This window comes from Aptenodytes forsteri, unplaced genomic scaffold, assembly GCF_000699145.1.
Source record: "Aptenodytes forsteri isolate BGI_AS27 unplaced genomic scaffold, ASM69914v1 Scaffold257, whole genome shotgun sequence".
In the NCBI taxonomy this organism is placed as follows: Eukaryota; Metazoa; Chordata; class Aves; order Sphenisciformes; family Spheniscidae; genus Aptenodytes; species Aptenodytes forsteri.
In genome coordinates, this window is record NW_008795194.1 from 4,827,310 (window position 1) to 4,843,022 (window position 15,713).

The window sequence follows — 15,713 nt, forward strand, 5'->3', positions numbered from 1 at the left end:
CTGATCAGGATCTCTCCTCAGCCATTAGAGAAGAAACATTACCAGTTCTAGAGCCCACCACATCTTCCACACAAAACACAAAGTCAAATTTTGCCCCTTGCAGACAGAACTTAGCAAAGCAGCAAATACTGTATCATTAAAAAAATGCTTATTGCAGGATCAAGTCAGAATTATGGAGCGCAATTTAAAATTACCTAATATATGAGTGATTAATGTAAACTGGACAAAGTAACCCAAGTGAAGCCTAATAGTGCACGATGTTAACCACCTTCATCTTTCACTAAGGGTAGCTGCTAGTGAGGGAACAGTTAGCAATTTGGCAGAGTTAGAATGCCCTCTTCCAAGAATGAAACTCGGCTAAAAAAGTTGGCTCATTAATTTATGAATTATATGTATTAAAGGAGGTTTTACAAAGATATTTACTAACAACTTATTTTGACTCCTATGGATTTCCAAAGAAAGAGAGAAGTCTGTAACATGTTCTAAAATTGCTTTCTAAAAAGCTTCTCTCCTGAATGTTTAGGGTGCTTCATATACATTTTTCAAGTGTATTTTGTCCTTGATCATTAAATAAGCACACAGAGCAAATTTGCATCAAGGGATAGTAATTTTCCATGTCATGAAAAAAAGCTTATTGCAAAGTGATTATAAAACTCTGTATGAAGTGTAAGAAGGTGACAATGAATTTAGTAATTTTATGTCATAAAAGACAAACGTATTTAGGGTGCTTCATATACATTTTTCAAGTGTATTTTGTCCTTGATCATTAAATAAGCACACAGAGCAAATTTGCATCAAGGGATAGTAATTTTCCATGTCATGAAAAAAAGCTTATTGCAAAGTGATTATAAAACTCTGTATGAAGTGTAAGAAGGTGACAATGAATTTAGTAATTTTATGTCATAAAAGACAAACGTATGCTTACAAATGTTATCTGAAAGACTACAACAAAATAACTCCAAAATGCTATCAGAAATGTGAGTAGTTTAGGTCATTGGGGAGAATTTTCCTTTATTAGGGTCTCCCTAGATCCCCACCACAAACCGCATTTTTGTTGGGGTTGGTTGGTTTTGGTTTTTGTTTTTTTTTGGGGGGGGGTGGGGGGTGGGGGGTGTGTTTTGGGTTTTGTTTGTTTTTATCTCTAAAGAACACCTTAGCAGAAGCTATCAGCTTTGACAGAACACCAAAATTGTGGCACTGAACCATAAGTTGACCATTACCATAAAAAGAACTGCTAAATAAGAGACCATGTGCTCAGTATAAAACTAATTTCATGCTTTCAAAAGCACACAGTGGCTTCTAGCAAGATAGTGGCCCTGGGACTTGCAGACAGATTGGCTAATACAAATGGTGTGTGCTCCTGATGCAGTCTGCTTAGCCAAGCTTTACATGTACTGGCAGTAAATGGAAATTCTCGAATCTTCTGTCAAACAAATACACACTTATCTATAACTTTAGAGCTGAAAGCTATAAAACAGCTGCCTCATAAATATATTTAGCAGGAAAATGCATGAGCTGTCCTAGTTCCTCATTAAAAAAAAAACCTCACAGCAGTCTTTACATAGTAAGCATGGACATTTCTATAGCAAGCAAGAAAAACATTTTAATAAATATTTTTCAGCATCTTTCCTTCTTTTATTAAAAAAATTACTATCAGCAAACGCAAATATAATCATAGGTCTCACCACAAACTAAACATATTAGCAGAACAGTAATGCTTAATAAGTAACTCAGTGGAACTAATTTTTTGTGTTCTGCTATGGGTGAAATGCTCAATAAAAAACTTTATTTTTAAACACATAGGTACAAAGTCTATTTAGTTTATGATAATGCTTCCCTCAAGCTTAAAGATTTACTACTAGAACTTCACAGGCTACCTTTAGCACACTATTTGTTCCCTTAAATAAAACTTAGTGCACTAAATCTCAAATTTAACTGGTTAGGGAGAAGCGACAGTAATTTTATACCCTTCTCAAAGCAAGTTGTCAGCGCAAGTGAATTACTGGAAGCTATCCTAGGCATGACAGGTTATAACTTTCAATATTAACAATGACAGACATACGCAAGATGTCAGATCCAGTATACAATTTATTTCATTCTTTACTTTCTTAGTTTATCTGAAGAATCCGACAGCTCTTGCGTTTTACATATCATTATAACTATAATTTGAGATTTAACAAGCCAGAAAGCAAGCTCTGGTAAGAGGTATTTAGTCACACTGCTAATTAGCTTCTTTCTATAACAATAATACAGCATTACTGACATGTTCCAAAAACATTTAAAATGCATAGGAAGTCACCTACTGGAAAGGTGCCCTCTGCAAACAGCAAGCAAGAAAAGGGAGCTTGCCACATATTTAGAGTTACTTTTAATACTGAAATAAGATGAGAAGAAAAATATGCATTATATGCCTTGCCATTTTTCTTATCCTTTCCACTGGAATAACTAAAACACAAAGACATGCACACAGAAATAATGCCAAACACGTAAGCATCCACTCTTAATATCATATCACAAAGCAATTCAGTGAAGTTTAATAATAAAAATCATGCTCACCTCTACTGGGAATCCCACTCCACATTATGGCAATACTATTTAAGCAGCTTAAACAGCAACCAAGTTACATAAACAAAACTTCCAGTATGTGACCAATATGATCTACGGTGCTACAGAGACTTGGCTCCAGCCCTGATCATCTGTGTGACAGTACACTGTTATACCAGTGCAGCCTCAAACCTTCCCAGATGCCGGCTTATTGCATTGCTCATTGAAAATCCTTCACACGCTGGCAACATTTTAGGGAAGGACAAGCACGCTCTGAGTCATTTGTAAAGAAAGCAAAGCAATTTCAGTTCTGTATCTTCATGCGTACCGAAACACAGAGCACTGTCAAAGTAGAAGTCTGAGGTGAATTTATGCTGAGAAACAGGCAACCCAAGCCTTCATTATCAATGCATGGAATCAGCTACAGTGATAAAATTCAAACGAACCATTAAAAAAAAGGATATGATTATGAAAGGCTCTACAGATTCAGCTCCAAACCACACAGAACGAAGAATCATCTATCTAGACTGGGTAAATGTTAAAAATAGCTCTGTCTTTTCTACAATGAACACAAGACAGAGGAGAATCAGTAGCCTGTATTGTGATGGGGTTCGTTATTGGAAAAAAATCCAGCAATGAAAATTAATGATTCCTCACAGCTTTTCTAAATAAGATTAATTTACAATTATACAAATGAACAAATAAGTACTTTTTAACCACATAACAAAGTCTATTATATATAAACAAATAGGATATCTATTACAGAGAAGCATCAATATTTCGATGAAAAATTTTAGAATACTGACCCAGCAAAGATCTGTACAGTCCAGCAGATTAAGTATTTGAACAACAACAACAACAAAAAAAAGATCAACAACTAAAAACATGACATTACACGGCCAATGCCTTTTTCTTTCAAAACCAACAATAATTTTTAATTACATACTATGAAAAACCTCCATGGCTTATTAAATCCATGCTCTTCCTACTCCCACACAGACTTCCCACTATGTAAATCTTTTTGTCTTTTCAGATACTTCATACATTTTCTTTCCCAAAAAAGGTAAGAGGGCATCTGTTGCTGTGCATACTCACACCCACAGAGATACACAGTATAATAAGAATCAGATGTAATCACAACTAGGTTAAGTTTGCAAAGAAATAGAAAGACACTGGAGTTTTTATTATAATACCTGTACAGTTATCCAAATATACTACTGTGTCATGAGACAACTATGAGAGAAATTTTGGCAGGATCTGATCCCAGATGAGGATACTTACCATACAGAGAGAGTATCTGATTTACTTTTGCAAGATAAAAATAATAAAAACATCTTGACTTTATTATTTTTTTTCAGTCATTTTAATACAGAAATCACTGTTGGAAATGCATACTGAATAAAAACAATGACTCTGCATTTATAGATCCCTTTTCATCTCAGCCGTCCACACCTGTAAACTGTGGATCATATCCTTCAAAGAGACTGAACAAATCCTCGCAGCAACATAAACTCAACTAATTTCAGTAGTTCTCAGGCCATTGAGCTGGGCTGTTTAAATGACAAGGGAGACCCCCCAACCTGAGCAGAAGTTGTGTCATCACCACTCCTGCAGCCATTCTTAGCTTGAAATCATGGCTGGTGAGCAGCTGTATTTTTGGTCCTAGACTCTAGAACATCTGATTATCTGATGTCTTAAATGCTGGTTCTTTACCACAGCATAATTGCCCCTGAAGACAGGTTAAACTCTCCAAGAAAGAATTTTGCAGAGAATTTTGATACGAGAATATATTTATGCAAACTAGTGGTAAAGAGTGCCAACTGTGGTAGCCAATTTTAGTTTGAAACCCTTCCCCACTCCACCCAAAGCAGCACACCCCATAAGCTGCTTTTTTCCATACTAGCCACATATTCCATTTGATTGCTTACAAATGTCATTCATGTGTGCTCCCCACCTCCAAGAGAATGAAGTGGAGGCTACAAATAAATAATTGGTCTGATAACCTTTACCAACTTCAAAAAAAGGTTGGGTTTTCTTTTTTCCATTAGGGAATTTTTTAATGTTTTGCTCTAATGCAACTTGACAACTACTTAAAAACAACCAACCTCAATGAAACAGTAACTTCCCATTTTTTTTTCCTTGAAGACTACCAGTAAGTACACATATCATCTACTTCTTATTTTTATGAGTTTTACCAGTACTTTCACAGTGCAGCTACTCAAATGGAGAATGAAGTATTATAGATACAGTTTGTAGTTATTTGCAAACAAGAAACCATCTTTAATGTCAGCTCTGTCCCTTGATATTAACTCTCATCATCAACATTTTGTAAGGAGTATCAAGTGCACCAAAGCAATATAATAAATCCCTTTAATTTCAAAGCAGCTAATCATGACTGCTGTGACAGAAAAATAGCAATCACTTATCATAAATACATTTCATATTGTAAGAAAAATGTTAACTTATGTAACATTACATATTTCTTAAGTTGTGGAAGATACTCAAATGATGGAAAGAATGTGGAACCATCTACCAAATGCAATCTCGTTCAAAAGACCACTGAATAAGAAAAGAAGTCAACATATCCTGTAGTGAGAAGCAAAATACTAACAGTTTCTCAACAGCTCACTGATCTAAGTTGCATTACAGAAAGGTAACTCTTTTTAAAATTATTATTATTATTATATTGGAAAAAGGTAATAGTTTTGCTTTTTAGCAAAAGAATCTAATCCAAATAGAGTAGTAAAATAGGATAGCAAAATGGGGAGCAACCTCCCTTTCACACAGGGGGCAGAGGGAGAAAGCCCCGAAGCGTTGCTCCACTTTGTGCCCCCACAGCAGCAGCTTTTTTCAAACTGCTTTCCAAAAGGTTGGGCTGTAGGCAGCAGATGTGGAAGGCAGAACAAGCACTGACCTTCTACAAGTCTAAAAAAAGCTTTGGCGTAACACAAGAAAGAGTAAGCTCACAGTGCTTTCTACTATCCTCCTCCTCCTCTTCTCTATACACACCAATTCTTCTCTTACACACCAATTCTATAGCTATGCACGCACGCATTTAGTAGGACTCAGGTCACAAACTTTTTCAAGATACTTCTGGTTGCTGCTTAGCATTCCTCTGAATACTTGGTAGAATAATTCATAAATATCTTCTGTAATAAAAGTCAGATTATCCTTGTTCTTTTTTTTTAGAAAAATGAAAGACAAACATTGATAAGGAATTTGAGGACCTAGATCAAGAGGCTTAAAGTAAGCAAAAATTCTGTTCTCCATTAAGTTGGCACAAAGCAGTCTTAGATGGCAACTAAGCTACCTGTCAGAAAGCTAGTCTTGGCCCAGCTAAGGATTCAAACCTACATACAAAGACCTCCATTTAGGATCAGATTCTTCTGACAATTAAAATCCAAGGAAAAACTCCACTGAAATCCGAGTAATGCACTGCAGTTTCTTTCTGTTGTAACAGACCATCGTTTAATCCTGCACCGACCTAGTCTCCTGGCAAAGTAATTTTTTACAGTTTCATTTTAAAAAAAAAAAGTCTTCCTCATATGCACCAGGCCAAAGGTGGGCGTGTAGATTTAAGACTAGCTGGAATAGTTTCAGAATAATTTCTCAACATCTACCAATAGTCAGTTTTACTTTTTGAGAGAAAGAAAAAGTCAAATGCTTAGAAAATTAATTATTAATCTAAATCAGATATTTAAGAAGGTCCATTTCATTTGACATAGCTGAAGACACTCTTCACACTTCCTAACTCTAGACATTTGGCAAACTAACATGCAAGTTAGCTATATAGTCCATGGATCCTCTGAAGGATAATTCTGAGCACTTTAATTGTAAGCCTCCCTGCCTCCATTAACCTGAAAGGATGCCTAGACTTCCTGTTTAATATGGCATCGCACAAGGAGGCAAAGCAGTTCTTATCTCTATTGCCAAAAGTGAAGATCTGCCTTCTCCATACTTCCTTGTTCTTCTCCCATGTCCAAGATTGCTGTTTTACCTTCTCCCTTGCACTAGCATTACCAAGCCCTTTTTGTGACCTGATCTAAGTGATGAACACAACAGAAGTCTAGTCATTTATGTATTTATTTTGCTAGTTTAACAAATCCCTGGCTGTCATTGCTGTGAGCCAGATCGCACAACTGTGTGTTGATAATCTCTCAGGAAATCATCCTGATTATTTCCTCAGTATCACAGGGAACACATTAACCTGTAGGACTCTTCCCTACAAAGAGTCACAGCATAGGGGCCCGCAACATTTTCAAAACTGTCCTGCAAGGTCAGAGATTTCAAGAGCAAAAAGGCAGAGCTGCTACCAGAATACACTGCCAGAGGACTGACATCCCAATCTCACTTCCAGCCAAACCTACAGAAAGATCTTCAAACAGGCATTAATGAGAGGCATCTGGGCCCTAAAGCACATTTGCTGTTTAAAACAGCCTAGGACCCAGGAAAAAGTGATTCTGCTTTGCCCGTTTCTAGAATTCAGGCACTTTCTGTAACAAAAATGAAACTACCCTACCCATTTCCAGGGATCTGTAAAATTTGGACTTCGATAGGTATTTCTAGTACACTCAGTCTTAAAACTACACCAACCGTTCCCATGGGGGCAAAGGAGAGAGAATCAGGAGATTCACCACAAGATACCACCCCAGGGAACAAGTAATGAGAATTCAAGGAGCAAAATCGGTGTCATCTCCAAATGAGAACTGGGGGAAATATAACGAACTCATCCACAAAACTGGCCACAGCATATATTAACAAACAACTCGCTGTTATCCCTACAGTCAGCTTGCTTAATAAAAAAGGCTTAAGAAAATAATAGTAGCAGAACAAGCCAACAAAACCCACGGCCGTGGCTCATTCGCTCAATCGCCCGGGCTGCAGCACCATCTCGTGGAAGCCTTGCGATCCCGCAGTCACGCCGCCTTTCCTGCCTGCAAAATGCTGCCCCCTCCTATCTTTATTTCCTAAACAAGTAACTCATTAGCTATCTGTCAAGCAGCTAAGGAGGCAAGCAATCTTAAATTAGCAGAGTTCGTACCATACTCTTAAAACTGGTTCTTCTCCCTTTGAAGAGCAGATACCTCAGCCCTTGTTTTCAGGGTGGCAGGTGGGATTTCAGGTACCCCGAGAAGCTGTGACTGTCAGGTCACATCGCCGCTGCAGGCTCCAGCAAGACGTGCTGCTGAAAAGCTTTTAACAGACCCACTCCACAATACGTTTCCCCAAGGCTGCAATAAACTACCCTTTCTTTTCCTGCTTATAGGAGATAACTGAAATAATTTCCAATTCAAGCTGCAGAAGCAAATACACGCTTTCTTATTTTCCTGAAACTTCATTTATTTCCTTCTGGCAGAAGCCTGGCCGTACATCAGATATGCCTGGCACAAGGGTAGGAATGGCCCTTGGGAATGGTATCACTGACAAACTTCAGCCTGAGCTGCAGTAAGACAGAATGGGTACGAATGGTAATGAACAATCACTAACATAAGCAATAGCGAAGGCTCTAACATCGTGTGCAATGTACTTTTCCAGTAGAATACCGTTTTCTTCACACACAATTTTTAACACCAATCTAAAGAAAATGAGGAGTTCAATGAGTGGATCAAATCATCAAAGCCTTCTCATTTAGTCAATTAATTTCTCAATTTGGTCAATATAAAGAAAAGCAGCTGTAAACTTTATTTTATATGCAATTTTACTTGCTATGAAGTAACTGAAATTGCAGGTACAGGTACAATAGCAAAACAGCTTCTAGATTTCATTAATGGGGTGGAGGAGGCAAAATAAACAAGACTCTATAGAAACAGAGTAGGCTTTTTAGAAAAATATGTTGCTAAATACCTTTTGAAATCTATGACAATTGTACCCTTACTCTACATATAAAAAACACCTTTAAAGTTATCTCTAAAAAGATATTTAGACTTTCAATATATAAACCCCCCTCATCTATACATTGTATAGTATTTTTGCCAAGACCTAGAATTCCACAGTTATCAAATCTTAGTAAACTTTTCAATAGCGGTACAACAAGGACCATTACCTATTACTGAAAGTTACAAGCAACAAACTGAGGTTATAGTTGTAAAACACGGTGGAAGTCAACAATTAAAAGGATGCTTTATAACAACCTGAGGCCACCTGTCAGAGAGGACCTCAGAAGACGATGAATATGAAAATGTCTCATGACTCCTTTGTGTTCATCCCCATTTGGAAGAAAGCCCACCAAGAGCCAAGGAGGCTGGAGGCAGTGATGGTGTACAGATCAGTTCTGTCACACAGGATGAAGACAGTTCTGGCAGGTCCGTAATCCTGGTTTCTGTACTGTCAATGAGTATTTACAGTCATGTATATTTTATAGTCACCTTATTTTCCTGCAGAAATATTATTAATTTCACATTCATCTTATGAAGACAGAGGAAAACTCCAACCACAGATTAGCAGGAACCTTTACAGAAAGCTTCCTGAGGTGTGCTGAACTGTTCACTACCTGGTTCATTAGAAGGGATTGTAGTTATAACAATGGAGTATGAGAGGGGCTATTTGGTTCCTTCACACGTGGAATAAGGTCTGTTCACTGATGAGGTGAGATGAATATAATTGTTATAATAATTAATTCTGTTTACAGTGTTAGCCAAAGAAATGGGAAAGGCAGACTTCTATTACAAGGGGTAATAACACTCCAGGGGACATGGATTAAAACTGAGCCTGGATAATGTCAATTTATAAGAAAATCAGTTTCTACTTACCTTTGGAAAGTGTTCTTTGAGAACTACATTTCAGTAAATCTTGTTCTCCTACTGGCTCTTAAGCAGTATATTAAATTGTCTATGTAATAATAATAATAAACTGTCTATGCAAGGCATTTCTTTCTTTTAAATGCTATGAAACCAACACCCTTCAGCTATGAAAACAGAATGCCTATTTCAATGTGCACTGGATAGACCAGCATAACTAGTAAATAACTTAGGATATAGTCTAATATAGAGATCAGTGAACAAAGCACAAATAAACATGAATTTTTACTCCTAAGCTATACAGTAACCCCAAAGCATGTGTTCCAGCAAACGTAAAATATTCTCAGCATCAGAGCATTCTTTGAGCAATGGTGCCAGAGCATCAGCTGCGATCCCCAGGAATGACAGCAAAGACATCAGGTGCAGGGGTCCAGCTAACAAAAAGCAACAGAAAACATACAGTGCAAACATTTCAAAGGTTTTCTATCAGCACACAGAGGAATTCAAATTAAATTAGAATGTCTCATAGATATTAAGTTATTTTAAGAATGCACACAATTAAGTAATTTAGGTGTTACTCAATAGGAATTTAATCTTTTGGACCACGGGCCTTACCCAAGTGATACCCTTACACTACTTGGTGCTAAACCAAACAAAACAATACCACAGACTTCAAGAAAAGTCGAATTCAGGTAACAAGAATCAAAATCAAAATCAGAAAAAAAAAAAAAGAAAAAGCTTAACCCTTTAATGCAGAGTTTGACTGTTTCTATACAAAAACAAACAACCCCAAAGCAAATCCCCTCAAGTGGCTAATAAAAAAAACCTCCAATAAAATTAATAAAACTTTTTTCATGAAGATTTGAGATGTTACTTCAGCAATACTGTGTGTTAATAGACAGCAACTTTTGCTTCTTCTAGACAATAATTCCTTAAACCTGCAGCATTTTGTTTATCTGAGAACCAGAAAGGATGACTTGCTATACTTGCGTAAGATGTAAAGAATACTTTTTAAGATCAACTTGGGCCCTTTTGGCTTCTACAGAATGTCAACCCCCCCTGAATTTTCTTTAACAAGATAAATGGAAAGGAACAAAGAATCTATTTCAACTATCAGTAAGAAAAGCATCCTTAAAGTACTCTAACAAATTCTCTTCAATCTGGAAGAGAAAAAGGATAATCCTGCAGCAAAATCCTTAAACTATGAACATCAAAGCAAGAGACCATATGGCACACCAGGACCCCTTAAAAAAGGGAAGGAGAGTCACAGCATCCTTACTCTTACAACCATATCATTTGTTCCATGTGTTCACTTTCCTATATGTGTAGAGAAGTAAGGAAATACTACATTTTTCTCAGAATAGGTACGAGCTGAGTCTTAACACTGAAATAAAAAACCCTAGCAAAAAAGCACATTATGTGTTTGCACCTTTACATTATACACGTTAAAATGCATTTTGCCCAAGTATTTGGGACCTTTGTTTTGCCCAGTAAGTAAAAATTATTATTTCAAATTACTTCTCACTTGAATGAGAGTAATTAAAACCCAGACCACTGAAAGCAGAAACAATGAAAGGGCCAGGCCTGTAAATTCCAGCTGTCGTCCTCCTCTTCCCACCACTACACTTCTTTTAAAAGCTTCTCCTGTACCTGTAGCATCCTTCCAGAACTTTGTTTTGAGAACAAAAGCAGATGACAAAATACATGACTATTTAAACCCACAACAGCTACTTTTAAATAGACCATGTCTCAACTACATGAGGCCCAACACAGCCATTAATCATGCATTAATGCAATATTGCCTTAATACAAGTTGGCTTCACAGGAAAAGAAACACACCAGTAATTCTGAACATGGCAAACTATTATTAACTACTAGTATCAATTTATATTAAGTTTAACGGTTATGTTGGGTGGGGAAGGTAGAGCTTAAAAGCTTCCTCAGATCTCTTGACCAAAATCCAACATCTCATACTAATCATGTACCTGTGCTTGTACTTGCAAACAAAGTGCCAGGAGCTGTACTTGTAGGGAGCTTTCCATTATTTAGCTGCTTCACTCTTTTCAGGTGAGACTTCCCATTGTAATGAACTTGAGCTTGTGCTGCAGAGTTCAGCTGTATATTGCACACTTCACAGAAGGAAAACAGTATCTTCTTTTTTTCTTTGCTTAATTGATAGTCCTGTCTGTCATTCCTCAGCCCTTTTTCTTCAAAGCCCCGTAGAACAGCTGGTTGATTCATAATCCCATCTTCAAAGACATGGTCAGGACTTAATGGACGCTTCATACCTACAAAGCAAACAGACAAAATTGTTACTAGAAGCCAACTAATAATGCTTACTACTAAATCAGCATTTTCTTTTTTAAAATGCTATACAACATGAACCAAAGACCAGTTCCAACAAATAAGGTTCGAAATTGCAGAGGCGTCGCTTAATAGAGAAATAAACGCATTTGTGACACACCGCAGAGCTCAGAAATGATAAGTTTGCAATATATCACAGTCTGCGCACAACGACAGCTCACAACAACTCATTATTTTGTTCTGCAAGCTCTCTATTTTAAAGCAGGTTTATTATTGCATCTCTAGCAGAGGTTAAGGTTATTTTCAAATACATTTCCTCCGCCTCACTAAACACTGGTTCCAGAGCTTTTCACTTTCCAATGCCCATAGCAGTACCCATTGCCCCAAATACAATTATTCAACAAACAGGATGCTGACAAGAGATGTTACTGAAGCACTGGAAGACAGTAGGCTGTTCAAGTGAGACTAACGAATATTTTCCGCTTTTATATACACCCAAATCTTCAGCCTTCAAAAAAGCAGTAAGATGTCATCTATAGTAGTCCATCAATACCTTCACAGTTAAAACTATTATACAGAGAAATGCCAGCTAGAAGTTAGTCTTGAGAGAGCTACACAAATACACAGTAAATGACAGTCCCTGGACAACAATCCAAGACCCTGAAATATGCACTTGTCCCTAGAGAATAAAATCCTCATCATGATAAATGAACTGAGCTGCACAAAGAACAGTTTTATATATCTGGGGGGGAGGTAGTAGGTGTGTATTTTATTGAAGGTATGCTGCTCAACCAGTAAAGAAGAAGGTGAGAGGGCTCTTTATAAGGGGGAGAAGGGTCTAGGGTAGCTCAAATAGAAAATATTTCTGTTTTCTTGGCTAAACAACTTGCTGTTTACTCTTTATTCTTTCCCACCACCACCCAAATATTCTGGATCAGACGAAGACTGGCTCAGGGAGCTCTTTCCAGACAAGAGTGCACCTATATTCAGCTTTCAGAAGCAAAGAGGCTTCAAATGCAAGGTCTCTTTTTCAGCCTGGGAACCGGAGCAGCACAGATCTTTGTGCATACCTACCACTCTGCTAGACAGGAGGAATGAGAGAGACCACACCCCTACGCACACAAAACGAAACACAAAAGCAGTCGTAGCAATCCTCCTCAAAACAGTGTAGTATTCGCAAGCAATACTAGAATACCCCTCTCGTTATCCAGACAAGCGTATTACCAGGAGAAAGTCTGTTTGGTTCTTTGGCACAGGTATGTAAATGGAAACAGCTTCAGAAGTAGGTTATTTAAAGAGTCATTTATATGGCAGATGGAGTATTTCATCACATTCTTAACTCTAGCCCATGCTTAGAATTTTAGTATTTGTACAAATTCCTCCTCAAGCATGATTCACCTATCAAGTATTCTAAATAAACAGTTCATAGTCGTAATCATGTATTTGTTTCATATAACTGACAGTTCTGTCATCAAATAAAAAAAAATATAGACAATACATTCATTAAGATATATATCACATCAAATATTAAAACAAAAAATGATTATTAAAAATAATTGTAGGGCCCAGGTACCTAATTGCTTTTAAAAACAAAATACTAGTGATCCTGAAAACCTAGGCTAGACACTGTCACACTAAATCATTTAAGCGTAAGTATCATATTTCAAGGCAAGCAACCAAGATCCTCCACTCAGCTGAGCTTAGATGACATTTTCATCTGAGAATTTAATCTGCTTAGAGCTTTGGTATTTGTTACTTTTCAATGTATTTTTTAAATCATAAATAACTTCCCCTATTCCCTTTGCTTTTCTGTATATTTTTATTTCAACAGCACTTTTGTAGTTTTTGTTCCCTGAAGTAAAAGGTTTTGAAACAACAGTATTTGTTGTTTTAGATTGTTTTAGATGCTATAAACATAGAAACATAATTATTTAATAATAAAATAGGTAACAGTTTAAAAATCCTGGCTTGTCAGAAATCTCATAAGTTTGATTGCAGAAAGCAAATAATAATTCAAAATATAATTCAGTAAGTATTTCAATAATCTGTAAGATCTTAATGGAACTCAGTTGGTTTGGATACATTTAAAAGTGGCAGGGGCGAACATCTGCATTAGGAAGCTGCGTGGACCAGAAGGCAGACTGATGGAGCAGACAGCTGCTGCTGAGTGCCTGTAACAGCACCAGAACCTTTCAAAGGGGGTTTATTTTGGAAAGCATCAGCCTGGTACTGCATTAGCCCATTACCACTGCAGCACAAGACACATACACTCCTGGACTGCACGTTTTGGTTTACTTTCATCCAAAGAAACGAAACCTTTCAGTTGGTAAAGTCTGAGACTGCTGAAATATGAACGAAAGCAGGGTTAATGGGGAAAATCAGAACACTTGCCTCAAAAGTGCACTCCTGACATGACCAAAAATGTTTTTAATATGGACACACCCAGAAAGAACAACTGAGCATAGCAAGGACTCAAACACCACACCTACACCCTAAGGCAGCATCCCAGCTGCCAGCTTAGAAAGAAAATTAACCTTCAGACAAAAAAAAGAAACCACTGTCCAAATTTCACTTTTTTTTTTTTTTTTTTTTTACAAACAGAATAGTTTTAAACTCACTTTTACGACAAAGTACTGTCTTAGTTGCATGAACACAGGACAAATGAGTCCTTAAAGCAATCTCTTGCTATTAATTTAAGAATTAAAAACCACAAGCTGAAATTTTAAAATAACCCTGATCGCCTAAAGCTCTGCATCTAAATTAAAAGGTGACCTGATTATAAGCAGCACTGACCTCCCAACAACTGCTGGGAGCAGCAGATACAAAGCACTTCTGAAAAAATACCTACACTGAGCATCTTAAACCTTGGCTTTAGGAGGGCATGCAGCAGCATACACTGAGTAGTCCGACCCTGGAGAGGACCTGTACTTGCAGCCAGAAACCAAACCATGCTAGCCCTCAGAAGCCTGCCTGCTCGCATGCAGAAGTCCAAGCCCTCATCTTCCTGGGATTTCACAGACCTGAATATTTGGTATGGCAAATCATCTGTGTTTGAAAAGCTTTGTCCAGTCCCTTCTAAATTGTTTAAGAACAAAATGTTGATGGCAAACATCCACCGAGATTTTACAGCATACACATCTTTCACACAGTAATACAGCTTTTACCATAACTGATCACTTCTTGTGGTGTATGTATTTGTTCAAAAAATGAAAAGGTTATTACATGAAAGGTCCCATTTGTCTTTGAAATTCTATCTCCTTCCCTTCTTCTTTTAAAGTTAGGGTTGGAAAAACACACCTTTAAAAACACCTTCTGAAATGTCCTGGCTCTAGAATATACAGAACAAGTACAATTCTGCATTGAGTCAGTGTAAGAATCTCAACATGAATGCAGATGTATTTTGTAAGAGGTAACCTTTCTTTAGGCAGCTACCTGAATGCTTTACACTTATGAAAGAAACTTGTACATACACATTAAATTGTAATTAAAAAAAAAAACACAAACCAAACATCTTGAGCATTCTTCCTATTCTCTACATTTCTTAGTCACTCAAATTTATGCAAGCGAGCATCTGGCAAGTGTCTTTTTCCTTCAAAAAGAGCTTTTCAGTGCAGACAGATTTTGAAGAGTTCTGGATGGTACTTATTCTCACTCACCAGGAGTCAGATATGAAATGGGGCCATTTTGTTCCTCAGGCTTACACATAGCTCAGTAACATTATCACGTAACAAAAACAGCTACTTGAGACTATAGTCAGTGAACTGAGAATAAAGAGAAGTTACATGATCATTACATTCTGCGAAATCAAACAAATCATTTAGAGTAATAGTTATAGACAGAATTGTTAAGTATTTAGAAGTAGGTTTAAGACTAAAAACAAGAGTAGGAGTTCATTAAAAGGGAGAAAGGATGGAAATTATCATATGGGGAAAATACAACAGATCAATCCTGTGAGTTCCCGCTTTTGTATAACCTGGATACAGCACAGTATAAGCCAAGTTGCAGCAGCAGCTGATACATAACAATATCCACAAATTAAAACGTCCCATACAAAAAGGACATGATTCTGTGAATCACACTGGAGTGACACACACATTACAAAGGTAGTGCTGTATCACTGTAGTTGTA

The 15,713-nt window shown here is 37.1% G+C and overlaps 1 protein-coding gene across 1 annotated transcript in view; it reads right to left on the minus strand.

The window, feature by feature from the left end:
- The window catches only part of ZNF385B (zinc finger protein 385B), a 146,208-nt gene extending 134,641 nt beyond the window's left edge, over positions 1 to 11,567 (minus strand). The window contains exon 1 of the mRNA XM_009278622.1: positions 11,267 to 11,567. Within this exon, the coding sequence (XP_009276897.1) occupies positions 11,267 to 11,567 (301 nt within the window). The remainder of the gene's footprint in view (positions 1 to 11,266) is intronic.
- Between the last annotated feature and the right edge of the window lie 4,146 nt (positions 11,568 to 15,713).